Source organism: Larus michahellis, chromosome 5 (assembly GCF_964199755.1).
Source record: "Larus michahellis chromosome 5, bLarMic1.1, whole genome shotgun sequence".
Lineage (NCBI taxonomy): Eukaryota > Metazoa > Chordata > Aves > Charadriiformes > Laridae > Larus > Larus michahellis.
This window is the reverse complement of record NC_133900.1, coordinates 64,531,047-64,559,008: the sequence shown is the minus strand read 5'-3', so window position 1 is coordinate 64,559,008 and position 27,962 is coordinate 64,531,047. Positions and strand designations below refer to the sequence as shown.

The following is a 27,962-nucleotide window of genomic DNA, read 5'->3' as shown; positions in this document are numbered from 1 at the left end:
TCTGATATAATCATTACTAAACTTGCACATTGTTAGAATTGATAACATAAGACTGATACCTTTTTGCATTAATTGAAGTAATAATTCCTTAATATTTTGCTCTTAGTCCAAAATGTGATTAATTTTCCTTAATATATTTTGATTTGTTTAATACGTTCTACTTTAAATTTCTTTGGACCTTATGAGTGCAATAGAATAAACCATTATTTTTTTTCTTGTACGTTAACTTTGTGTCTGTCCAGATGACAAAACAGACTGCATTCACAGAGATACTTTCAGAATATCTGTTTAATATGCTTTCCATATTGTATCTGAGGAAGACTTCAACTTCAGTACTAGTCAGCATATGTATTTTAAATGGCTCAGATGTTAAAACTACCTTGTAATATAATGATCTCAGTCCCATATAATTATTCCAGCGTAATTACTTTAATCTAAAAGTTTACATTTTCTATTTTCAGATTCCAGTAATCAACTATATCTGCTGCTGCAAGTGATGAACTATAATGCTTATCTGCAGATGTTTCATTTCTACTTATAACTTTCTTAAATTCTGATTGCATTAGGATGAAACTCTACAGGTCTTTATTAAGGGGAGAAATGTTCAGCCTTCCTCATGAAGCATGGGGAGGGAGAGACATTTTCTTATTAGTAAATTAAGACAGAAAGTTGAGACTTGTCTAGAAAAAATGCCACTATGGTTAAGAATACTTGAGAGTTTCACAGTGGAAACAGATCTGGGTTGGGTTGAACTACACTCTACATGTGCAGAAAAGGTTTGATTCTGCATGGTCTCAATGTCAGCTGGTTTAAGCGCATGTGAGACCCAGCTGTTCAGCTGAGAACCAACTCGTGCTCAGCTTAAAAGTCTCCAACTATAACCCCCACAACTTTGAGAAAGAACCAAGAGTTTTTATTGCTAATAGACTGGAAGGATCAATTAATTATCCCCAGACTACTCTTGTAGACTCCCCTCCAACCATATAGGTAGCCTAGAACTGACACTGGTTCATTTGTCTAATTTTGAATACTCAAGTGCACCAGAAAACAAATCATCTTGGCAAGCAAGGCAAAAGTATGACAGCAATGACTTATTTAAGAGATGGGAATATATATGTTGATTTCCTCCCAAACCAGTGATGATTGTTCCTTCCCTTTTCCGTGGAAGGTTGTATGGCTCTTAATGCATTCATTATTAGAAGAAAAAAGGCCCCAAACCCCGATGAAAAGCCATGTTCTGATGGCTCTTATTTTCCTATTTTTGAGCTGTCAAGGTGGGAGGTACTTTTATTCATGGATAATTATTCTCTGCAAATTGCCCAAAAGTTTTGATAAATATTACTCCTAACCAATTATTGTACCAGCATTTCTCTTCGCTCAGTCTCTCACTCAAGTTCCCTAGATTGTTGCATGAACTAGCCTGAAAATTCATTTTTAGTTTTTATAAGAAGTGTCAGAGTGACAAAGCTACGGCTTTGGAATTGGCATTTTTTGCCACAAGGCCTCTTTTGGCTGTGATAAAATTAGAAGGTAGAAGATTATTACTTTTTCCTCATATTTTGGGTTTTTTATTATCAGGTTGCCTTCTCTCACATTTTTTATTTCCAGTATAAATTTGCTCATCATTTGTAGTATATGTGCAGAACCTGCATTTATTATATTATTTTCAAAGGGTCTTGATTCCTTTTGCAATGGTAATGCTTTGTCTTTCTGTATACTGAGTGGTGTGGATAATTAACTTGCAGTAAATAGGATCAAATTTTGAGGACTCACTTATGAAAATCAATAGGCGCCTAGGTGATTGTGTAACCTCTCTATTTTTGTAGCCTCATTTGCCCTGCTTCTTCCATCATTACTTTTTTCAGATGAGGATATCATTTTGCAGTTATCCCAGAAGTAAAACTTCAGAGTGTACCGTGCATTTCCCAAGACTCGGAGAAACACTATTCTTAAAACAAAAAACAGTTTTAGTGCATCTTACAATGTTAATTTCTTGTGAATTTTTACACAATGTTAAATAATGAGCTAGTCTAGTGTTTAAGGGAGTTCTGTTTCCTCACTCCCCCAATTGTACTGATTACTATCAACTGAACATTTGTCACATTGATTTTTTAATTTATTTATTTTTTTAAATCTCTCTGTCTTTCTATCAAACAAAAATCACAGATATGTAATTCATTACTTTGTACAGGCTTAGAACTTAGGGAAGTAATGATTCTCTGAACTCTTTGAAATTTGGCCATTACTGTTCATATATGTGATTTTTGCCTTGCAACAAATGGTAAAGCAATCTCTTGTACAAATACTGTCTGCAGCTACCTTATCAAAGGCAGTACTTTTTTTTTAATCCATATTTACAGTTGTTTTCATTTCTCACACTTTGGAAGATGGATGTATGATACACAAAACCTAATCACTCAGTATTGTGACACAAAAGCGAATCTATTGTCTTTTTCCAGAACTGCACAGATGCGTGTCTTTTGAGCTGCCATCAGAAGCATTTCTCATAGTTCAAGTTTATTTTCTCTTCAAGTATTTAATATTTGATTGATGAAAAATCACATTAGTGGTTTAACCGAAATACTGTTTCATGTGCTCTCAAAGGACTTCCTTGCAAAGCTTGAATCAAATTACTGGAGATGGTTTAAAGAACACAGGAGCTGAGGGAAGAATCTAAAATCAATACAGCCTAAAATTTATTGTCTGATTTTTGAAGTTACTGACTCCTGTATATCATTTTAAGACTGTGATCCTATTAAACCTGGAACAAAGCAGCGCTCCTTTACTTGCTAGATTATGGCAAAAAAAATGCATAAAGAAGCAGGTATTAATGAGAGAAGGCACTGGTCTGGAACTCAAGCTGTCTAGGTCAAATTCCTGGCTCTGCTGCACGCTGCCTCAGGCAAATCACTCAGTCTCGCTGGGCTTCCCTTCCCCATCTGTCAAATGGAGACAATGGATGCATCCTTCTGCTTGGCCTTCATCTTGCCTATTTGTTTTGTGGTTCAGAGGAAAAAGAAATGTTTCTTAAAATGTGTTTGTATAGTACTTAATATACTGAAGCCATTAGGTACTTCTATAATACAGTAAGGGACAACCGCCTCTAGGCAGGAGCATTTTAATGTCCATTCTGCGAAATGATTTTGCAATCCACTTCAGACCAGTCCTGAAATAGTGTAGAACTTTCTCCTAGTTTTTTTTGGCAGATTATAAATTTTATTCTTTGGTTCCCATATTGTGGTTGCCATAAAGAATTAGCACTCTCAGCGCTTACCACCCTGAGGTATTATTGTTTGAGTTACCCCATCCTGCCTACCCTCGCCACTCACAAACACTCTTATAATAGGGCATTATAAGTAACTAGCGTACATCAACTATTGATAGCTAATGGCTTTTTAACGGCTTCCATTGCATTGCTAGTAATATAACTTTCACTTTTATGGCTCTTTTGCATTTCATGATCCCACAGTGCCTATGAGTGCAAGGACTTGATAGAAACTGAATGGACATAGCAAAACACATTCACACTGCCAAACTTTAGGCACTTAATCAGGTCAAAAATGTAGCCAGAAGAGGGCAGTTCAGGGCAGAACATGCCGGAATCCTGCATCACCCTCTGATGGGACATCTCTCTGCAGGACTATAGATTGAATTGGAATTTCCCCGCTCAATTTAACAAGGGAAATTTTGTGCCAAAAGTCAGATGGCTTTTCTACTCTCTACTCCTCTCTAACACAGCAGTTTTTGTAATTTTTCTCTTATTTAGGTGGGCATTTCTTTCCAACATAAAAACTTAATTTGCTACCACTATGAAAAACTGCAATTTATAAATTCCTGCAGATGAGTTAGGGCATGTAGTGATGTTTTTAGTTTTCATAGTTTTTACATGGAAAACACCCTCTGAAAATCTTCTGACATGATCCTTTAGCACAAAGTTGTTAATACAATAAGTACATTTTTTGTCTGTAATTAGTATCTGGAAAGAAGTAATTTGTCATGGTGTAAAAATCTGTGTATACTCATTTTTTAATATATCACTTAAAATGGAATTGAGAACATAGTATTTTGACAGGCGTTTAGCAAAGTTGGAGATTATTCAGTAGTGCAAATGTTTCCTCTTTTTAGATCCATTTGGCCATTTTGAATTAGTAGAAAGTAGTATGTATTAATGTGGTAAGGTGAAAATTAGTGTGGTGCCTCACGAAGATGAACTGAGTTCCCATGTTTTTCATCCTTCTATTAAAAGTTCATACATAATAAAATCTTGCTTTCTGGGATCATTATTTAGATATTAAATAACAAATTGTCCCTTTGGACATGTGATGGTTATATGAAGAGAACCTCTTGCAGTGCTACAGTAGAGTTTCCAAGAATTGCCAAAGAATTACAGGAAAGCAAAATAGAGTCACCTAAATTAGAATTTGTTTGTGATAATGATGCGGTCATTATAGGAAGTGCCATGGTACTTAACTAAGTTATCCTTTATAACTTAACCCCAAGTTATCAGAACTCCAGAGGATCCTTAGTTACGCTAATATGGCACAGAATTAGGTCTGGGAGAAGTATCTGGATGCTAAATCACCTTCTCATCCTTCTGCAAAGTGTCACTTTCTCAAAATATGGGCTGAACTCAGTATTTTTCTTTGTAGAGGAACAGCAATACCAGAAGAAGAGTTTGGGGAGCTGTGGGACAACTGTTGTATTAATTACATGGGCTGGTAGTGTTTCCTCTTATGAATATTTCAATATGGGAAATTAAAACAGGAATTTGATAACGCCACAAGTCCTGCATCTTTAGCTCTCATTCTCATTATTTAGTTTGCATCACAGATTGAATTTTCAATTCAAAAAGAAAGGTATGGTAGGGAGAATCCTAATTGCAGCAACATTTCTTCTCCTTTCCCCTTCCTTCTCAGTCTCCTTCCCCCAGTCCCTATTTCAATCTCCCTCTCTCGTTACAGAATCACAGTTGGGATTTTAAGTCTGTTGAAAGAATTTTTGTGTTATTGTTTAATATATGCAGGTATTGATATATCACTAAATTGTACTGCAGTATGTAGCAGTATCAACATAGTCTATTGGTATCAGTGTGTGCCACCATTTTGCTGGTAATGCCTGCCGTGAACATACACACCAAGTACTGCTATGTTGCTCCTTATCAGGAGTATAGGTCATACCTTACAGTACCTGCATAACGTCCTGAATGTTTGGGTCTTTATTATTATTACCAATGCACATACTTAGTATTTTTATTTGCTTGCTGATGTCCCTCCAGTCTGTCAATATTTCTGAGCTAGTCCCTTAATTTAGTCGTTTAGTTTTCCCATCTGTAATATGGGATAATACTCCCACCTGGACTACTGCGTCCAGCTCTGGGGCCCCCAACATAAGAAGGACATGGACCTGTTGGAGTGAGTCCAGAGGAGGGCCATGAAGACAAAATCGTAGAATCATAGAGTTGTCTACATTGGAAGGGACCTTTCAAATCATCAAGTCCAACCATCAACGTAACACTGACAAAAAAACATCACTAAACCATATCGCTAAGCACTACGTCTACCTGTCTTTTAAATACCTCTAGGGATGATGCTTCCACCACTTCCCTGGGCAGCCTGTTCCAATGCTTGATAATCCTTTCAGTGTAAAAATTTTTCCTAATATCTAATCTAAACCTCCCCTAGCGCAACTTGAGGTCATTTTCTCTTGTTCTTTTGCATGTTATTTGGGAGAAGAGACCGACCCCCACCTCTCTACAGCCTCCTTTCAGGTAGTTGTAGAGAGCAATAAGGTCTCCCCTCAGTCTCCTTTTCTCCAGGCTAAATAACCCCAGCTCACTCAGCCACTTCTCATAAGACTTGTCCTTGAGACCCCTCACCAGCTTTGTTGCTCTTCTCTGAACTCAGTCCAGAATCTCAATGTCTTTCCTGTAGTTAGGAGCCCAAAACTGGTCAGAGGGCTGGAGCACCTCTCCTATGAAGACAGGCTGAGAGACCTGGGGTTGTTCAGCTTGGAGAAGTCTCCAGGGAGACCTTATAACGGCCTTACAGTACCTAAAGGGAGCTTACAGAAAAGGTGTAGAAGGACTCTTTATCAGGAAGTGCAGTGATAGGATGAGGGGTAACAGTTTTAAAGTGAAAGAGGGGAGATTTAGATTAGATATTAGGAAGAAATTCTTTACTGTGAGGGTGGTGAGACACTGGAACAGGTTGCCCAGAGAAGTTGTGGATGCCCCATCCCTGGAAGTGCTCATGGCCAGGCTGGATGGGGCTCTGAGCAACCTGATCTAGTTGGAGGTGTCCCTGCCCATGGCAGGGGGGTTGGACCTAGATGATCTTTAAGGTCCTTTCCAACTCTAACCATTCTATGACAATAATGGTGCTTAAACAATACTGTTTAGCTTGCCGACCTCTGCAGTTGAAATCTGCTCAGTTATCATTGCAAAAGATAAAATGGAATTGTTTTCCTTGACCACTATACAGCGTATGACAGAAAGTGGCTGTATCAAAGTGTGAGAATCACAGTATTTCAGCTGGTGGGCCCCAGTTACTGAGAACTAGGAACTGCCATAAATGAATGAAAAATGAACAGAAGTCAGAATGAAAATGGAAGAAAGAAAATCAGCATATCAGAAGCAAAGCATGGGAAAAAAAAGTCAAATATGTGGCATGAATGCCTATTTATCATTAATTGGACCTGAATTTTACAATCTGAAATGCCATGCACTGGAGAATAAGCTTTATTATAGATCTATATGCATTAATTGCCAGCATGTGGTATACAGCCTCATTTGATATATTTAACTGAGAATCATAGAATCATAGAATCATAGAATTGTTGAGGTTGGAAGGGACCTTTAAGATCATCGAGTCCAACCTTTAGCCTACCCTGACAAGAGCCACTTCTAAACCGTGTCCCTCAGTGCCCCATCTACACTTTTTTTAAACACCTCCAGAGATGGTGAATCCACCACCTCCCTGGGCAGCCTATTCCAATGTTTAATAACCCTTTCAGTGAAAAAATGTCTCCTAATATCTAACCTAAACCTCCCCTGATGTAACTTGAACCCGTTTACCCTCGTCCTATCACTTGTCACCAGGGAGAAGAGGTCAGCCCCCATCTCTCTACAACCTCCTTTCAGGTGAGAAATCACAATCATTTTTCTTTTACAAGAACTAGAAACATGTGTATTTTTGAAAAGGAATATTCATTTCTTCCTAACTCTGCTCCCTGGTTTTAATCTATTTTAGCCTCCTTTAGAGTTAACACGTCCAACTACAGGCTGGGGACAATGACAAAGCTGAAAGCTTTTGAGTTTAGCAGCAAAGTCTGCCTATGTCAGGCACGCATCAATTTACGTGACACTAGAAGGTCAAAAATCTCATTATTATTTGCAGTGTTTATGACTGCTTCCTAACCAATAGCTCCAAGTACTGAACTGTAGGTGCTGGAAAGCCTTCCAATCTATGAGATGGTTTATTAATTTGAACCACTTGATATTGCCTAAAGCTACGAAAATAGGGATATACTAAAGAACATTATTGTAATTATTCCATTAGGAATCCCTTCAATTATTCAGGTGTTTTAATCACTTGGGCATTTAACATACTGCTAAATGATGATCATCTGATTAAATACAGATTTGTATGGAGCTTTGCTGAAGGACAACATAGGCAAATGCAGACAAATGACTTAATCCAGAGAAATTGATTAATCTTGAATTCATTTGCTAGAATTTAGGTGGTTTTGGAAGCATTGTTAGAACCTCTGGAATTTGCCAGAAAACCTGACAGAATTGCTTCAGAACTGTGTTACATATTCATGTTTTTACAGTTATATTTCCAGCTTTTAATGACAATGGAAGTAACCTTGCAAACAACCTGTGAAATGAGGGGAGAACAACGTAGTGCTCTTTCCTTCCATCTGCAAAACATAGCGTTTTTTTAAATCCATGGATGATCACAGTAATCTTCTAAACTGACCTTCTTCAGGCAGAGGTCTTTTTTCCACAGAGACTGGATCATAATTTATGTTTCAAATATGATTATTCTTTTTAACAAACAAACCAATAAAGAGATCACCGCTAATATTTAACTACTCTAAAATTTCATCTTATTTTCCAGATTCATCTAGCTTCAGTTTTCACCTTTTGCGTCATACTTGGTCCATGTCCATCAGCCTCAAAAACTTTCCATAATCAGATCCCTTTTCCATTTATGAGTATCTTCACGGAGAGATGTAGTCATCCCTTAACTTCTTTTACTTTGTAGTCATCCTTTGAAGTTACTCTGTTTTTTCTTCTCTTTGGAAGTGTGCACTCTAAACCAGAATGCTGTTCTGGTATAGTCTTGGGTTTTTTTCATTTGAACAAAGATAAGAGTCTGTATTCTTTGTTCCTAGAAGTGTTGTTTTGTGTTCTGCTGACCTGAAAGAAAAACTACTGAGTTTATCCGCTAACAGTAAAATGTCCTCCTGATTATGTATCCCATCAATCTTTGCATTTGTCCATATGAGGAATTAAGAGTGTCCTTTAAATTGCTGATGAAATCATTGATGAATTGGACCAAGAGCCAGTCCCTTCTCCATTCATAGGTGCATTCTCATTAATGAGTGGCCCCTACCATTCAATTTTAATAGGATCTTAATTATGAAACAATAAAACTTAATGAACAGAGGCACAGCTAAAAGACAGCCGTGAAAGCTGATGGAGGTGATCACACCGTGACGGCAGAGCAGGTAGCTCAGGTGCTATGTCAGATGTCTTTATATCCTTTGATAGAGAAGGGACATGAAAATACCTATGTCTAAGACAGGTAACAGAATTTGCTGATATCTTTTCAGGCTCCTTGGGTTCATAACAAGCTAATTGTTTGCTGTTCACCTGTCAAAATGTGCAGTTACCAAATCTAAAGTTTATTATAATTCACCGAAGATGAACAGTCTCCAGCTATGCTGCCTTCATAAACACTGTAAAAATACATAAAATTTTACCTTATTTTGCATCCTTTATTGTCATAGTCTAACTCCAGTCTCACTTTTTGAAATAAAATGGTTCTTTATGTATGTGCCTAAAGAGGAAAATGAGAAATTATTATTCATTAAAAATGAGAAATAACTGAGTTTTGTCTCATTTAATAAATATGGATAAAGATGAGACTTTTGTTTGTCTCTCAAGTACATCTTCCAAATGATGTAAAATGCTGGACTGCAAAAGTGTGAGACTACCAAATTACGGTTTTTCTATTTCTTTCCTGCAGCGCTGTCGTGCTGCAACAGCACAATATGGAGATTTCCGAGAGCTTACTAGTTCACTAGGAAGTGACAACTTTGATTTTCTGGAAGGCAGCTTGCATAGTGTTTTCTGTCATTGCGGAGTGTTAGAATAAGGCACGCTGTTGATGGAATCTGTTTCTCTGGTTTCTGAGTACCCTGTGTCACCGGTCCCTTTGAGAATTCCACAAAAACACTGTAAATACCCTGTCACTGCTCTACCTGGACAGGCATTTAACATATGTTGACAGTACATAATCAAACATAAAACCACACCTTGAATATCCACAAATTGCAAACTTTCACTTTTAAATAGTGCTGGCCTGGTAAACCCCTTTAAAAAGCTGTTTTTTCCCCTGAAGTAATACTATAATCAGCTTTTCACTGACATGATCTCATGTAAATGTATCACTAGATTAAGGCGTATGCTAATAAAGTTCTTTCTGTAATGAAAAGTTCTTTTTTAATATTTTAAGATTATGTTGAGGGAGAAGAGTCTCCCAGGTGTTCCAGTTATGGGAATTCTGGAAAGTGTTGGCAACTGTGGATAGTCTGTGCTGTACACTTTGGTTACACTATGCTCTAGAGGGAATTTTAGGTGGACAGAAGTGTGAGAACACAGTCTTATGCAAATGTATAAGTGCATTTATATAAGTGCATAAGTGTACACTTACATAAGTGTACAAGACAGTGTTTTCGTACTTCAGTTTCAAAATTATTATTCTTATGTGTGTTTGAATCTGAGATAGGGATTAAGAAATGGATGGGAAGTTTGTAACTCCTGTGGCACCCTTGTATCCACACTTTTAGTTCTGCATAAGGATCATCAGGCTATTACAGAAAATCAATAGCTAGAACATGGCTATTAAAGAGTTTTTCTTCAGTTGCTGATATTCTGTGTGCTAATTACTGAGGAAAGCTGTCTCTTTTAATGGTAAACCTGTAGCTGTTAATTGTTTGGTAACATATTTGTGTGATTTCAGTTCATTTTCTCTGAGAAATTGCAGCCACAAAAGACACCACAACTATCACTTTTGCTAACTAAATGCCGGTATTGCTCTCCTACAGTGCTCGTGCTTTCCCTGTTCTGTGACAAAACAGAAGATTTCTGTTCCCATTGCTGTCAGGCTCATTCATAACAAACACTTAATCTTTGTAAAGTAAGACTTTTAAATTGTATTTGTGGCCCAAGTGATTAGTGGTGGGAGCATTCAGCCTACTAGCTGCTGATTCAGCTTGAACCTAAATTGCAAGTATCGATCAGCTTGGCCTCTGGATATTTATAAACAACTTGAACCCTTTTCTTAACATCCATGGCACATGCAACTATATTTGACTGCTGTGCATGTTGTCTCATTTAGTAAAGACTAAACTCTGCCGGACAGCCCTAGAAATAGAGAAAGCTGCTATGTTAGAATGTTGCATGTCTCTGAAGAGACAGTTTTAACTTGCGATCTGTTAACAGATGCAATAGTACCGGTAAATTTATTTGCATGAGGCAGTAGGAAGCATGTCACTTATTAATTGAACTTACTAAATAATAATGTGATTAAATACCATACGTAAAATGTAGTCGCTCCAAAGCTGCACAAAAAGGCTCCTCCTATTACCCTTTTAAATAATAAATGACTTTTTTTGCTTGCCAGCATTGTTTCTGCCTCTTGAGTTCTTCCCAGCTTACCACGATGTGAATTTCCACCTGCTATAGTTTTTAGTCTCACATCGGGACCGCTAAGGAAGAAATCATACATGCAAAATACCTAAAATAGATTCAAATGATAATTTGTCAGTGTATGATAATCACCTGAGCCTGATCTTGCAAAATGCTGAACACTACATCCTTCAGTTATATACAGTAAGAGCTGGAAGTCCTCAGCATATCACAGAATCAAGCCTTGATGCTTATGTGACTGCAATATAGTGCAGTTGATTATATTCTGAATTTATATTCTCTCAACCTCAGTTCAATCTTTGAGGCTGTTCATATCTAGGAAAACATAAATTATTTGTGAACAGTTTCATAAGAGTAAAATTTTATGATAACATGTGAAAGCCTGTATTAAAATTCAGAAATATCTACTACTTTTATTTCATCTGCTTCATAACTTTGCTCACTTTGCATGTGTATCCAAATAAACAAATGGCTTTAAAGCCTGTCTGAAAACATCTTTATTGTTTTTATCTCCTATTCCATTGCCCTTGAGATATTTATCATTATTTTGCTGAGCATAAGGCAATAGGCATGAAGTTTAATGAGACAATAATTTTCAACATGATTTTATTTAGTGCAACATTATATGGCAGCCTAAAAAGGCAAGTTTGTACCCAGGCTGTATTGTTTTCTCTGAAATTGGGAGGATCATTTAAGAGTTCAGCTGATACTTCATCAGGGATCCAAGTGACAAATATGTTCATAATGATTCATGTCTACTGTCTCCAAGCAATGTATATATCCCTGGTAAATGAGACTTCTATGTCTTTTTGAGGAAATGTATGAGTTATGTTCCACTGAAATATGAAATCATAAAACATCTCGTCTACAGGTTCATAATCAATTTTATTTGAAACTCAAATGAAATATGAGACCCGTTTTTCTTCCTTTCCCAAGTGTATCGTGCAGTAGCATTCCTCTATCTCCTCAGGCTCCTTTTTCAGTGACCATATTGTGGGTAAAACACTTCTCATGGTCAAATCAATTTTTAGAAGCTTCTGATTTCAGCTATTCATTTAATTGCTCAGCTGCACCCCCTTTTGCTTTCTTTTTCTGTGTTTCTCTTTTTTAACCATTTAAAGGATTGTATTTATCAACATGACATTATAGCATCTGAAATCACTCAGATTTTTTTCCTGATCTTCAGTGAGTAAAGGACAGAAATTATGATTGCTTCATAGCAGCTAGGAACTCATTTTGTAGATGATTTATTATGGCATTTTCTTATTCTAAGCCAGTTATGTCTGAAAATACCTTGGATGAAGGGGACGATACCTTAGAAATAATCATTTCAGATACTAGTAATAAATTGTTTATAAAAACAAGGAGGCAAAAAAATGGTTATGGAAATGTTTTGTCATTGTTCAGTTAGCTTCATTTCATACTCCTGCATGCTCTCCGGTAAGCAGCTTTTTTTTGGATAGGAGCTGGAGGTTTCTGCTGTTTCATGTTACCAGTGCTATGCTACCACTAAATGTTATTCAGTGGTGCCAAAAGGTGGCTGAAAGATGTAACTTCCAGTAGATAGGAAAGGAACCTTCAATTGTGCTGAGAAGAAGTTTTTTTCTCTTGTATTTAATTTGCCTGTGAAAGCTTTGCAAGCTAGTTTAATATGCATTTGATTACTTAGACGTACATAAATAAGTTACTCTCCCTATGAGGTTTATTGAATATGTTCTTAATTTTGTGATATTATAAAAAAAGAATTAAGTGGATATGTAAGAATCGAACACCTTTTATCGGTCCTGAGTGATCTATAAGTATCGAGAAAAAAAAAAAATTTTTACATGTCCTGGCCAAATTTATTCTTGTTGCATTTTGGAAACTCCATTCCACAAAAGAAGGTTGGACAATTTGTTTCATGGTCCTTTAGTTATAAATTACATGCAAATAATAAAGATCCACAAAGAAACGGAATTCCAGATAGCTTCAAGATGCTAAGTGGAATTGATACTATACAGCCAACTTAAGAATTTTTGAGCTTTAGAAACGAGGATCCAAAAATGTGCACTCACTCACGTAGGAAGGCAAGGGCTCTCAACCCACAGGAGTTACCGTGGGTGGTGTCCCGACCCACAGAGCGAGTCCCCGACTGCAGACCCGCTGCTCCGAGGAGGACCGACTCAAGTGGCCCTCCGGCAGCCTCCATTTACACCTTAGTCGACTCTGACCTGTGGTCATAGATGGTCATGTTAATCATCATTGGCTGAGGGCCTTAACTTCCTTGTCTTTCAACCAAAGTGTGGACGTGACACCACGCGAATTGGGCAGCCCAAACTGCAACCCCCAGGCCTTTAAGAAGTTTTGGTCCTTATCAGGGCAAGTGCACTTGCCACACATGTATACATGCAGGACAAATGCTAAGAGCAAGCAGGAATGTTTTAATTAATATTAACAATGGATTAACATCAAAATCCTTTCTGCCCATATCTAAGTCACTGTCATCTCTCTTATCACTATAATGTGACAGGAGGTAAACCCTTTCTCTCAATTTAGTTCAACTACTGAATCATCCAGTGAGAGCTCATCCCAACGTATCTGTAACCCCAAGAGGGCTCATTACAGCATGAAATTCCTCTGGCACAGTGAAGGAGCTCTCCGAAATTCCCACCCACAAATACTTGCTCTGGTTTATGTTGCTCATTGTTCTTGCTGCAGTCAAATAATTGTTGATGGTGTCAAAATGTGTTCTTATCACCTGCACTGCCCACAGGTACTGTGACATAATGTGTGTGGATGCCAATGTTCTCTTTCTAATCCAGACAACCTGAATACAACCTGAAATCAGTTATTAACCTGCACATCCACTAAAAGGTCCAGAGCTAAATAAACCAAAAGAATTCCAGGGGAGTGCTGCCCCACTATTCTTATTTCTTTTCTTTGCTCTTCATTTACAATATAGAGATTCACCATCCGTAAACAGGCAAGACCTCAAGGTGGATGACATTTTTTGAGATGAGAAAAGAGCAAAAATAGCAGTTCTGCCTATATTTGTAGGATCTTTTCAAATGCTTCCCACAGACTTTCCAGTGACTTGCACTGTTTCACTCTTCACTATGTTCAAGTTAAATTAAGATTTGCCTGTTTGTTTTCTCTTGGCTGAAGCAGAACACAAAATTTTAATCAATATTAAAGCATATAGGAAGCTATTTATCTGACTGACATTATTTGCCTATAAATAGACAAACAAGCATGTTGAAAAGATATTCATAAAAAGATGTTGATGGAGGTCAAGTTAATGCAACAGCAAAACCTTAGAGAGCATTGCACAATGGGGGTAAATAAAGAGCTGATATATTTTTGCTTCCAATATTTTTCTGTTACATGTTTCATTTTACAGAAAGAGAATTAAACTTTCCTTTCTACTCACAAATCCTTACCTTCATCTGCCAAAATTTAATATCATTAATATCAAAATACTATTAAAAACTGCTTCTGCTGAGAAAAACAAAACCAAACCAAACCCTGCTTTTTCTCTGAAGCATCTCATTGTAATATGCCTTACTACGTCAGCAGTCCCCCACACATTCATCCAGGACTGGATTCTGTAACCTTGCCCCATTTTTCAGTATTCTTCAGTATTCAGTAACTTATAGCTGCAATCTCTAGCGGTCTAAAGTTTTCAGCAGACATCACTGGTTTAACCTAGCTTCATCTTTGGTGTTAAACAATTTCTTTCTTCAAGACCTATACGAGACCACATAGTCATCAGTGAAGGTTCTTGAAGTAGTTGTGCTAGAGTAATCAACTACACCAACTAATCAGTTCTGTAAAGATTCCCCCCAAAAAACCATGTAGATGCCATGTCAGTTTTGACTATTTCATGTGGAGTATTTCTGAGCCATTTCTCACTCTATAATGATGCCTCTGGTCTTTCCAACTGCAACTTCATTATCAAGTGAGGAATTATTTAGTTTTCAGTAAGTCCATCCAAAGTTCAGTTCCATATTCCCAAAGTTCCAATCAGGTCAAGCAGTAGCAAGAGACAGCTTGCACACACGTTTTTATTGCAGCCGTGTTCATGTACACCCAGGTAAAAGACATTCAGTAGCTCAAATAAATATTCCTCAAAATGTCTGTAGCTGTGTGGCATCTCATAGCACTTATATGATTCATCAGCTTGTGACTCTCTGGAGTTTTTAACTGACGTTATTTAGATCACTCATAAAAGCAGTTCTTTAACTATCAATAGGAAATTAGCAACTTTTTATACAGAAACCCAGCTTTATTTTTGGCTGCAACTGATTACGGATGAAATCTGATAACATAAAATAGCAAAAACCTGCTTTCTTTAGGCAGCCCTGATCTCCATACGCTGTTCCTGCTGCAGTAAAAAGTTTGCCTTCCCTGACTAGAGGCATGTGGTCAGGATGAGTGCAGGTTCCTCATTACTTCTGCAGTAACATGTAAGTAATGGCTCAGACCGAAGGCATTGCAGGGTTTTTGCAGATCATTTCTCCACATTTGTCTTGGTTTTGATACTCCCACTAGTAGGTGGTTCTGTTTATTTTCTTTCTTATCTGTTCCACTACTTCTAGTTGGAAGATCCGCCCATCCCTAGATCCTGAGATTGCTCAGGCTCAGTAACTTCTAGGTACCAGTCCCCTATAGGTGCTCCCTGAACAACATGCATTAATTTCAGAAACTGGCTGTTCATTTGAACATGCTGAAGGGTTCAGCCTTCCACTGATCACCAACAGTTAACGTAGTCCCAGAGTGCTCTTTGGCTCCCTTTTTCTTTTTGCATAAACTATCCAGTGATTCAGGGTATTTAGGGAAAGGAAGGATCCTGTGCAGCCTCGATTGAAATCCTTTCCACACATGATATGTTTCTCATTTTACTTACAACGTGTCCAGTTTTTTTCCAGTATTGCACATAATGAATTTCTTACAGTCCTTGGGTTTGTAAATGTGGAATTCACTACCAACCCATTTTCTTTTCTCAAAGTCAGAGCACATGATTCGCAGAGGAGAAGGGAGCAAATCAAGTGTATTGATTCAGAATAGTGATGCTAATTCCTTTTATAAATTAAGTATTGTGGATATATGAGGTACAGTATCATTTGCTTGGAAAAATTCAATGGTGCCTTGAACTATACTATTCTACAGCTTAAGTTTATTTTAAATGCAGTACGAAATTCTAGCATAATGATTAGCACCACAAAGAACATCTGATTCATGTACACTTATATTATAGAAGAAAATTGCTATGCAGTTGATTAAGGTTTGAAGTAAGGAAACAGATACAGTGTAATCTGAACCCTTGACATCTTCTGAACCATTTTTAGAAAAAATACTTCCTTCTGTCATTAAATCTCAAGTGAAACTCTTCACATCATGACAAATAAGTCAGGGTTTTCAGCAGCATATAAGCAAATCCTGAAGATTTCAGCCAGGGTTCTACCTCTCCATATTCTCTTCAGTAGTGTCGTTGAATTTGTGTTTTCATATATCCCATCTCTGGCAAAGCTCCTCCTGTATTCTTGTCCCTCCTGAAGACCTAATTCAAATGCTCCTATGTAACGTCTAGGCAGTTAAGCCTTCCTGCTTACTAGTCTGTCATGGCGTAGTTTTCCCAGATGCTTGTCTCAGCTCCCGTGTCTGCTTCCCCATTCACACTACGTTAGGATTAATGAGTCTCTGATAGGAGGCAGCTCTGCACTGGTACTCTGAGGAGTGTGACAGAATATGTCATGAGAGCTAGCATTTGAGCTGGAGGATCAAGGGTTTCGTAGGTGACCTTTACATGGGCAGGCAGTGTCTCTGAAGGATTTTATCAGGAAAACTTGAACTTAAATTGCTTCAAGTTTTCTTGAAGCACTTTCAAGTTTTAGCTGTTTGGAGCTATACTGCACGATGCCATGGTCCAGTGCTGCTGGGCATAGTATTATTTTTCTCTGCGCACTGGACAGAGGCGATATAGATGTGTTCCACCAGAGATGATGGGTGGCTTTCTGTGGATGCCCTGCACAGACTCTGATCAGACGCAAACCTCCAGTTTTCAGGGTGATGAACTCTAATTTCTTGAGTACATTAGTTTCATTCGAAGATGGAATGTAGAAATAGTTGAGAGCATTGTCTTTTAAAAATGGCTATTATTTCTATGCAACAACTAACATTTGTGCTTTGCTCTTGCAACTCAAAATTCTGTTCCAGGAGTCATCTGGAAATCCAGACTGAATCTTTCGTTGTGAAAATGTATTTCTTAGAAGAGTAAAACACCAATGTAAAATTAATATTTATTCTCAGAATGGCATCTTTGAAAGATAAGATGAGAGAGCTGTGAAATATGCTTAAACTGGAAGAAGTTTCTCTGATGAAGTTGCGGAAGTTTCAGAAACTCTGTTACCAGATTGAAATTCAACTCAGTTTGGTCGTGGCCTGTGATGGGAATAGAGCCATAACTGCAATGCTGTGTCATGCCGTGGGCCTCAAAGGACCTGATACCAGCAAGTTGTGTTCCAGCGGTGCAGACTCAAGCCTCATTCACTTCTAAGGAGCAATGGGCCTCAAATACATCCCTAGATATGAATCTGAATAGAAGTGCTCCCCTTTACTTTGGCTCCCTAAAACTCCGTTGTTAAGGCCCATGCTTCTCTGCTGTTATGAACAGAATTCACTGCTGCTTGATAGACTGTTTCCAGAGGTGGAATTAGTGTGCTTAAAAAACTCCACGTCTGTGCTGATAGATCTGAGATGTCTCCAGTTGCTATAGATAGGTACGGGGGGGTTGTGTAACATTTTGCACAAAGCAAAGTCATAGTTCAAATGTATGCAAGAAGTTTCATATACATGAAACTTGCAAATTTATGTAATCGACATTAAGATTAATTCAGTTAGAAGGGAAGCGGACTGAATAAAAAAACTTTGGAGTTCTAGTGTCTTTTAAAAATAGATTTTAGGCAATGGAAACTTGTTCATTGATTGTTTTGCATAATCAATAGAAACTCCTGATGCAAATGGTCACAGTGAGATCATGTGTTACGTTGTGCTTTCTTTCTTTAGGAAGTAATAAGTTTACAATTGAAAAGTCAGCTTTGTTTCTCAGACTCTGGTGTGTACTGTGACCAATTCCAATATTTTTTTTTCTTTGACTGTTTCCTACTTTCTGTCTCCAGAACTTAAATTGTGTTAGATTGTTAAATGCTGTTAGATTCAGATTGTGGGTGAGAGCGCAGTGTGAGGGAAAAGGAGGAGAGTGAAATAGGGGCCACTTTGGTGTCCTGTTCCTGGCTGAGCGCAGTTATTGTTTGTAATTAGAGTAGCTCCCCTGGTGCAGTCTATGGCTGGTTGTCAAAGGGCTGCCGCGGCTTGCAGTTTGGTTCTGTCCCCAGCAGCAGTCATCTCCTTGGCATCTCGGGCTGGAGCTCGCTGAAGAGCAAACAGGAATGCTGTTTAGAACTCCTGCGTGACCTTGGAGTGGCATAGAAGTCCTGGAGCTCTGGGTAGGTGCCTTTTCTTCGGTTTGTGGCCCCCAAGCAGGGCTTTGGTTAGGTCCTAGTCGGTGTTGGTTGTTGCTAATGGCCCCTGGCTCCTTCAAAGTGGCAGTCTATCAAGAAAAATAATGTCATATAGAAATTTATTGGTCTGCCTGTGTGAATCAGAAGGTGGTGTAAAGAAATGGTCCCCAAGTGTGCAACTGGCTTTAAGTGGCTCAGCTGCTTTTCTGCCTTTGAGTGACAGTGGCATTAAGGCAGCACAGAAACCCAACTATTCATCTTTTCTGGGTAGAGCAGCTGTCTTTCAATAACAGCTAGAGGAATGCAGCTCTCCTCTATGACACTGATGTAAGGCAAGCTAAGATAGGTTCACGCATAGAGGATTACATTATTTCCTTTACCTAAACAACTAACTAAGGTAAGAGGTAAATATTTATTTACCTTCTAAACATGTTATTTGTATCATTTAAGTAAAATAAAAGTTTTTTAAAATAGCAGATAAAATCTGATTTTTCTCTCCTCTCTGTATTTTTTACAAATACATTAATGTTCCGGATAAATAATTTGAAACAAAAGAATAAGAATATAATAATTCCATTTAAGTTAATTAATACTAAGAATTTATGAGCTAATGGTTAATGAGATCCTGAAGCTTTTGCCTTTATCCCAAGTCCATCTCCTCCCTTCTCCCCCCATCTCCCTTACCCCCAGTTTACGGATTTAAGTTGTGTATATATCCTTCAGGAAAACTAAAGGTTAAGTTTTTCTTTAGGATGGAAATGTTAGCCCCTGAGAAGAAAACACATGAAGAGAATGAGGACTTGCAACAGTATCATCAGAAGCCTGCAAACTGCAAGAAATTGCTTAGGAATTGCTGCTTGATAAAGCGAATTTTTGCCTGGAAAAGTTTGAGCTCTAAAGGTACCTTTCCTATTGAAATTTTTAATGTAGGAGAAATTGTTGTCTTTGCAAGAATTCTGAATTTTTGATACAGTGGTATTACTGAATTTAGCATCAGTCAAGTTACAGGTACAAAAAGTTTCTACTGTCTTGAGTCTATTGTGTGAAGAGATTAAAAATGGTACAGCTTTGATTGAAGGTGCTTTATCATAATGTGATATAAATAATTGTACTGCATAAGCATTCATTTTGCAGCACATCAAAATACATGGTCTGCAGAAAAGCTCTGCAGAAAAAAAAATCCTTCAATGAGAAGATGAATGAATAAATGTAAAATCCAAGTAATTAAATTTATCAATTTAAAAAATTTGTTTTGATGAGTAAAACCTCCTTTGATCACTGTCATAGTATATTTACATGGAAATTACATGATCAATCCCTTTGTCTCTGAGGAAATGGAGAAAGGTAACATCCTGTCACTTTTATACATAATGATGCTATGTACTGTATTTATTAATAAATACTGAAAGAAATACTTCTTTTTAAATTGGAAGTTGGCTGTGAAATACCTTGTGCATTGAAAGTCTAACTCTTTTATGAATAATAAATTAAATGGCAACCATACTGAAGTGATGGTTAATCTGCTTCACATTATTTTCCTCAGGAACATACATGCAGTTAAGGATTTTATTCAGCACTGATTTCTCTTTTTACCATCATATTTGTACATTGCAACATTATGTAAAACCAAAACAAAAAACAGCGCCCCAAACAACTCTCTTGTGCTTTGGCAGCATTTTTCATCCCCTTGCACACATTTTATGACAATAAAAAAACAGGTCCTCAGTATATTGAATTTGTGTCAAACAGTATGAAAAAAATGCATGACATTGTTTTGTCATGAAGAGCCAAGTCACCATATCCTGAGTCATGTGTTATTTTATTTACACATTAACTTTAAAGGACATGCTCCAGTAGTTTAGTTTCAGCATTTAGAAAAAAAGAGCCGGTGAAATACAAGATACTTCTGGTTTTAAACCCTGTTTTATCCCTGTATAATCCAAGTAAACACGTGTTTGATATGCCTTTTAATCTAAGCACAATCATTTAGCTATTCTTGGCCACTCGTTTTTAAAGATTTAGGCTAATATTTCCAGCAAATGGATGCTTTAATCACCACACATATTATGGTTTACTAAATACATGTTTGATTTCTGACTACTATATCAGTTTGTACCTAGAATTCTCTGCACTTTTATTTATTTTTTGTATTGTTACTGGAGCTAATGAAGCAAAAATGAATTTGCTGTAACCCTTTCAATACGCTCATCCTTTTGTTCATGGGAATTTTTTTTTCAGTGGCTTATTTATCAGCAATCTCAGTAGGCCTAAGGAATCAGCTCTCTGGAAATAGTGTGTGAATCTAAAGCAACTTGCACTGAAATTAACAGATCTAATTCTTCAGTACCTTTAAACTGGCTAATCATGTACACCTCCGGAAAGGGTCTTAAAACAGTTGATAGGTAATGATAGAACTAAGGATTTATTTTGTCTTGGTAAAGTGAATTAGCAAATATATGAATCACTGTAAAATCAGGCTCAATTAAGCTACTCTGCATTACTCCAACAGAGAAAAAATCAGAATCTGACACGTAGTTAACTCAAAATGAAGCTGTAATTTTGCTTTATCTAGTACCAAGTGATAGAAAGCATAGGAATACCTTTGCAAGAACCTTTGAATATTTATCAGAATCGAGAAGACTGACGTCTTGACGTACTTTCTTCAGCACTCTTCTGTTGTCCGAGGTGATTCCACTGGCTGAATAGATTTTCTTGGACTTAAGTGCTAGGGCCTACTGACAGCTGTAACACGTGTTGTATATGGCGTATCCCACTGAGTTCATGATCCCCTGCTAGGTAAGGTTTCATACAAGTGGGGCATTTCTGAAACCCCCTAGGCTTGGCCGTGGAGATGCTCACCCATTCTCTGGAATAAGTGAAGTCAGCTAGAGGTCTGCTGTAATTTAACCTTCCTCTGAGTACCCATGACAGTGCCATAGTAGCTACAGAGCAGCTGGCTCCTGAGATACTTGGTCAATACCTACTGTTTTCTGTTGGCAGGATGAAGGTGGGCTTGCAAAGGATATTGTGGGGGCTCATTCCCACTTTGGTATTCCTTTATGCAATTCAGATTCCCCATTGGTTTTCTTAAGCCACTTTACACTAGTAAGGTGGTATAAAAATAGTCATTAGGCCATTCCAGATTGCAGTTTAATACTTAAAAATAACTGAAATATTTTTTTAAAATAATGAAAGCTGCAAATACTGAATTATTTGGTAATTCACTGCCATTATAACAGTTTATAGCTGGAAATACTGTAAAATCATGCATATTCTATCTTTCTTTTAAAACAAATGATTTCTACTCTACAATTTGTTTTTCATATTTTAGTTTATTTGTATGATCTTGAAACTGAGTTTGTCAACATGTTGTTTTAACTTTATAGAATTAATTATACTTTCAGAGACAATATCCATTTATGAATTTGGAGCAGGCAAATAAATATTTGATTTACTGCAATGTTCAGATGATTTAACTCTATTTTCAGAATGAATAATCTTCACTCTTACGATAAAATCTTAGAATGTCCTGGCAGCGGGTATGTCTTGCTGCTCTTCCCGCTTCAACATCTCTCACAGGACTAAGAAGAATGTTATAACATAAATACTGGAAAGATAATTACACTCAACCCTTTTCTATGCAGTATTTAAATAGCATGAATTTAATGCAGTAACAACTGCTCCGAATGAAGAACAAAAGAATAAAAACCTGGCTTATTTTATTTTAAAGGAAAGAAAATGGAATAACATAGTTGTCAATGGGAAACAATTCCACACTAAAGACACTATTTTAGTCGATGCTCAAGGCTCAGTAATTTGACTAATTCCTCACACGGTAGTTTGAGAAAGCAGGTGTCTTGTGACTAGAGGAACATACTGTGAGTTTTGCCCGGTGTGCATCAGTTGGAGCTCGGTACTGCAATGAGCTCTGGGCCCAAGTTTAACTCATGCATTTTAAAACTGGACGGTTTATTTTCAAAAATGAACAGCACCAAAATTTCTTCTCACTAAATTGGCAACATCCTCAGTTAACCTAGGGCAGTTATGAGTCTTTCTGGGTTATTCCATGCCATGAATTGTCAGCTGCAATTTTTATAAAGCGCTAATGAGAGATGCCAAGAGGACAACAAGTTGTTTGTCACAAAGATAAAATTTGGAGGAACTGTACTACTCATTCTGCATTAAATACTGCTAAAAATATTACAGATTATCAACTATTTATAACCTTTTTTTTATTGTTTGTGTTTCCTCAAACCACGTATTTATGAGTTGAGATATGAATAATTTAGAAATAATTCCAAGCTGTCAATCAATGTGTGTATTTTTGCCTGTCAAATAGTACATTTGACAAAATATTTAAGGAAAAAACAACCCAGGTTGAGAACTAGTTAAACTTTCTGCTCTCCCTAGGGTACTTTATACTTTCAGACCTTGGATAACTCAAAAAATTCCTGCTGGAGATATTGTCAGTACTGTTTTTTAAATATGGATTTCTTGGGAACAGGGTAATAGTTTGTCCCCTGTGTTCCGTTTGCCTTTTCTTCTTCTATGCAAATATGTTGAGCAGTACTTTGCAATCCAGCCACATCTCAGACCATGAAAAGAAATTTTACTCCCAGTTGTTCAAAATTAACAAGAATCTTTATTAATATTGAACAGGGGTCCTTTGGACTGAAACATTCTTCCACTGTGTCTCTCAGCATTAATTCTTGTGTTCCTGCTTGTAACCCTTTTCTATTGAGCAGTGAAGTGATGGGGCAAAGACAATATGAAAGCTAGACACTGATGACAGCAGGATTACATACAGGGATTAAAGTATATGTCTTTTCCAGTATCAGAGCCCTCAACTGCTTTAATTAGAAACTGTCATGACTACTAATTAGGAGACAAGAGTTTTTTCCTAACTTTATTACTGAAGCAAATGCATCTTCTTTTTGTTTTCTTGTGCGTGGAGTGATAGTTACTGAAATCTGCCTGGTCCTAGTCACCCTTCCCTACAGGATGAATATGAAATAAACAACATAGATATAAATGACAGAAAACAACAATAAATAATAGATATCCAGTGTCAAGAATAGCATGTCCTCCTGAGATCATTCCCTTGTCTCAGTAGCAGCTCTTCACAAACAGTCCTCTCTTAAAGGATTGCTGGTACACTGTTCAGATCTTAACTGTCCGGTCAGATGTGTCATTTTTTACTTCATGTCATGTCAAACTACTTGATGTAGTTTTCCTAGGATTTTTTTTCCCCAGGTTTCTCCCAGATGCTTTGAGCAATGTTGGGTTTCTGTTGAATTTACAAATTTACATAATGAGAGGACTTCACAGAACTTCATATGGGCACTAGGAATAATTTGTTTTATGTGCCTATAGAACTGAAATTCATATGATTTTGCTATTCTGAGACTGAAAGCCTCTAGGAGAAGAAAAAGGAGAGAGAAAGAGATGAAGGAAGGGAAGGAGATGTGGGAGAAAGAGAGAGAGAGACCAAGGACCATGTCCCTTGCCAGACCCCCTTTCACCTTTCCATTCTAGGTGGTGAATGTGTAGATAATTAGACCATACCCTATGAAATCTTTCCTGAATGCTCGATAAGCAGGTTTTGTAGCCTATTGCTACATGTATTAACCATCAAAGAGATTAACATATATGAGATTTTATGAAGACAAGCATAGAAATCCATTTAAAAATGGAACCTCTCATGGTTTTAGGCAACACAGAAATCTTTACTTTGTAAAAACTACAAGAAGAGAAATTTACTTAGGAATTCAAAATGAGCAATGTTTATCCCATTTCGTCTATTTGAAATATTTATGAAAATGTTTTACAATTTGATGATGATGCTTTCAGTGCACACGTTCATCTTAAGTAAGCTAGCTCCTAAACCCAGGAAAAGTTACAGGATTAAAACCGTATTCACTTTGTGTCTTTTAATAACTGTTTTCAGAGAAAATTAACATTGCTCAGTATTGCTTTAGGTGTTTCTTTAATTACAATGAACTATAAATTAGCACTGTTTTCTTATTCAGATCTAAGTTAAGGTTTTGTGATGCCTTATACCTTCTGGCTTACTGTGCAAATGTTCCATTTTACATTACAAAAATTTGACTTTCTCAACAAATATTGCATACATTGTATATACATATCTTTTCAAGTCACTGAACAGGATGAAAAGTGTGGATATATTCCACTTATTTGTCAAAGTGTTGCAAGTAATGAGCATTTTTCTTTATTTCAGATTTTTTCACTGAAACCAATATAGGACACTCTTCCTAGCTAAATAATTCACAGTATTAAGATAGAGATGTAGTTGTTCACATTTACTGGGCATGAAAAGTTTGTTTAAAAATGCTAATAAAACATGATGGAAAGAGAAGGAAAAAAGGGAAGGGAAAATAATCTATTATTAATATTGTTTTGTTTTGTTTTCCAGCAAACCCTATTCACCCATTATAACCTCAGATAAAGGAGTTCGTATTAAGAGGCCTGGCAAAAAGGGGAGCCTTGTAGTTTGTTCCCTTCTTGTGAAATGCTAACTCTGAAAGACAAATCATGTCAATGCAATTAGAGGCTCTCCCTGATGAATGTGATTTTCTTTTAAATTTTTAGCACAGAGTGATGTAATCTCAATAAGACTTCTAATACTCTATCCAGGGTAGCAGTAATACTTAATGGCACAAATTAACAGGAAAGTATATTATGCAGGAGTGTTTGTTATTCTTCAGGTCATTAAAAGAGGAGTTGGAAAAACATTTATTCTTACAACCTAGAATCATTCCAGAGCGATTAATATTTTGGAAAGCGCTTTTACTGTGTATTTGTGTACAGACTTGCTAAATTGGGCTATGTGTGTAGCTAATGAAAATGTGAGGTTTTGACAAGTACATACAAAATCATGTAGCATCATTTTTGGCTTGAGAAAGTTGAATAATCAGTCTCCTAAATTCTCTTAGAAAAACCCCAAACCTTCTGAAGTTTTTAATACCTCTTAAAGTTTTAAAATTAATACTTAAAGACTTCAGTCATGACGAAAGCACTTGCTACTTTTTACGTACATAGATGAAGGTTTTTAAGGATTTCCAAATTTAAAAGTAAAATTGCCCAAATCTTGCAATAACCACTAGTTTACAGTTTGGGGAGAATTCATACACGCCTCTTCAGAGCCCTTGAAACAGTTATTAGTGCCTATAAAAGTAAGTATTATCCATAACCGAGTTTTTAAAGATGCTTAATACAAAGTAGCAAGTTGCAAAGTGCAGATTATGAAGTCAATTCTCTTTAGAGTGAATGTGCTTGTAAGGAGAAGGATATTTCATGGGAATTAGGTTTCCTCGGGGTTTGACATTCAAAGGATTAAATATGCTCCACAGTTAACCCCCGAGAAACATAGTCAGAAAAATGTGAGTGCGCCACTTTATGGAGTTTCTTCTTTATGCTTCCCTGGCTATATAGACACAACACAACAAGGTATGTTTCTCCTTTTCTCTTGGAAGTTTGTTTCCTTTATGTGAGAATAGATTTTTATGGTCTCCTGCAATTGCCACCTTTGTAATCCCAGCAGTTACTGAGAGGGGCATGATATTGGAAGATGAAGCATTAACTCATGGCAGATTCCTGCCTAAAAACTCGAGTTTGCAGAAGAGCATGTTGAACTCCCAGGCCTTTATTTGCCCTTTGCGTCTCTTTGTTTTCTTACTGACTGGTGTTAGCACCAAGCGGTTTGCATAAGCTTCCTAAGAGACAGCGCACAGTTTTAAACTAGCTCTAATTAAGAGCATTGAACAGATACTTTTTTTTAACTACTTTGTTTTTGATTAATCATAGTGAATATGTGTTTTCTTTTAATATAAAAAGCATGAGGAATCATGGAACTGACTGGAACCTTTACGGGGTTGTCACTCTGGACTCTGCATAATGAAATTTTATTTTTCCGTTGAGATCATTAATCCTACTTATCAATGATCACCTTATTCATCCATCAGTCTAAACTGTTAGAGAAAACAATCCTAGCATCTTCTCGAATTTGGCCAAAGAATAAAAGGAATATCTGATTAACTGCTCTTTAATCAGCTAGTTAGATCAGAAATATAATTGTTGCTCTAATTCTCCTTGTTTCTCTAGTAGAATTGGAGTTGCTGCTTCAATGTCATGCAGACATTTAAAAATGATCCATCACAATACAATACAGAAATTCTATGCAGTGGACATGCAAGCAAACTATGAAGTTCTGACCTTTCCATTTAAAAATCTGATGTCTAATTTTGTGTCCCCAGATTTTCCTTCATTGTTATACAAAGGTCAGTGTGCCATTAAAAAAAAAAAAGGTTGCTAATTTGTAGAAAATCGGTTACTCAAAAATGAGGTTCTGTTACTTAAAAATGAAGTTCTAACAATCAAACATTTGGAATATAATAAATGCAGAGGATCACAACTTTTGGGAAACTAAAATATATCCTTTATGAAACCAACATATACTTCTATTTAGTCTCTGTACTCACAGAATCTATGATTTCTACTGTGTCTGCCAACTGACGCGTTTTTATTTCAAGACATTCTATCAATCAAAAACTAATAGGCCAAAGAAGTGTATTAGATTAAGTGGAAGGACTTTTATATTCATGGCATACTTAGAAAATGGAATCAATCTTTAAATATCTTGCCACTTTCCATCTGGGCATTATTCCAGCAATTTAAATGGCTAAGTATATTGAGAGTATTCCAGATTAAATGGTAGCTCTGAACGTCTTTTTATAAATGGTATGGCCCATAAAGAACTGAATTTGTTGTGGTGGTTAACGATATCTGCATTTTGTTTACCGAAGGGTACTGAACATTAGAGCAGTATAACACAACTGTGTTTGCAAGCACCTGTCCCTGGAAAAAATCCTGCAACTAGAAGGAGCACTTCTGCAGATCAAGTAAGCTGTAGGAGGCAGCTTCTTTAAAGTATGCAAAGCCAGGTTTTTCCCTTTTTTTTTTCGTGGCATGATGAAGCATTATGACTGAGTAACTTTTCACAAAAGATCAAATTAAAAGGAAAACCAACATATCTTAGAAGTGGAAAGTTAGGGCAGAAGAAGGGAGGGAAAAACAGTAGAAACAAATAAACTGGAATAACTAGAACAACAAAATTACATGTTGCTTTTTTTGCCTTTTTTCTTGTTTTCGTTTAATTTATTGCTTGAATGCTTGTTTCCATTGGAGTCTGTAATGTGGTCCTGACGGTTCTGGCAGGCGACAGTTCTGACAGGATAGATTTGCCCTCCTTTCAGCCCAAAAAGGGGTAAGTGGGAGGACTTGGTGCTGTTCACTGCGGCAATAATGCCATCCTGCTGGGACATCCCTGCTGTTCCTTCGAGTAGCATTATCTTCTTGGCAAGGAGTTCTGTTCTCAGTTGGTCTTTAATTTTCTTATTCATCCTTTCTGTGTGCAAGGGACTAAGAAAAGTTTGTTAGGAGCTGAAGTTCTTCACCGAGCCATTTAAGTGTTTACTGGGCACAATGACTAGTCATTAGTCATATGT

At 37.0% G+C, this 27,962-nt stretch overlaps 1 protein-coding gene across 7 annotated transcripts in view; it reads left to right on the top strand.

Moving 5' to 3' along the window:
* Nucleotides 1–27,962, top strand: part of KCNIP4 (potassium voltage-gated channel interacting protein 4) — a 452,377-nt gene that overhangs the window by 27,365 nt on the left and 397,050 nt on the right. Inside the window, exons 1-2 of one of the 7 annotated variants that reach the window (XM_074587700.1) lie at nt 18,256–18,423; nt 19,190–19,338. The exons of 4 other annotated variants lie outside the window; for them this stretch is intronic. In XM_074587700.1, coding sequence (XP_074443801.1) covers nt 19,191–19,338 — 148 coding nt within the window. In that variant the 5' untranslated portion in view covers nt 18,256–18,423; nt 19,190. Of the gene's footprint in view, nt 1–18,255; nt 18,424–18,707; nt 18,836–19,189; nt 19,339–27,962 lie in introns of those variants that run through there. 2 more of the 7 variants (XM_074587699.1, XM_074587701.1) reach the window with 2 other exon arrangements.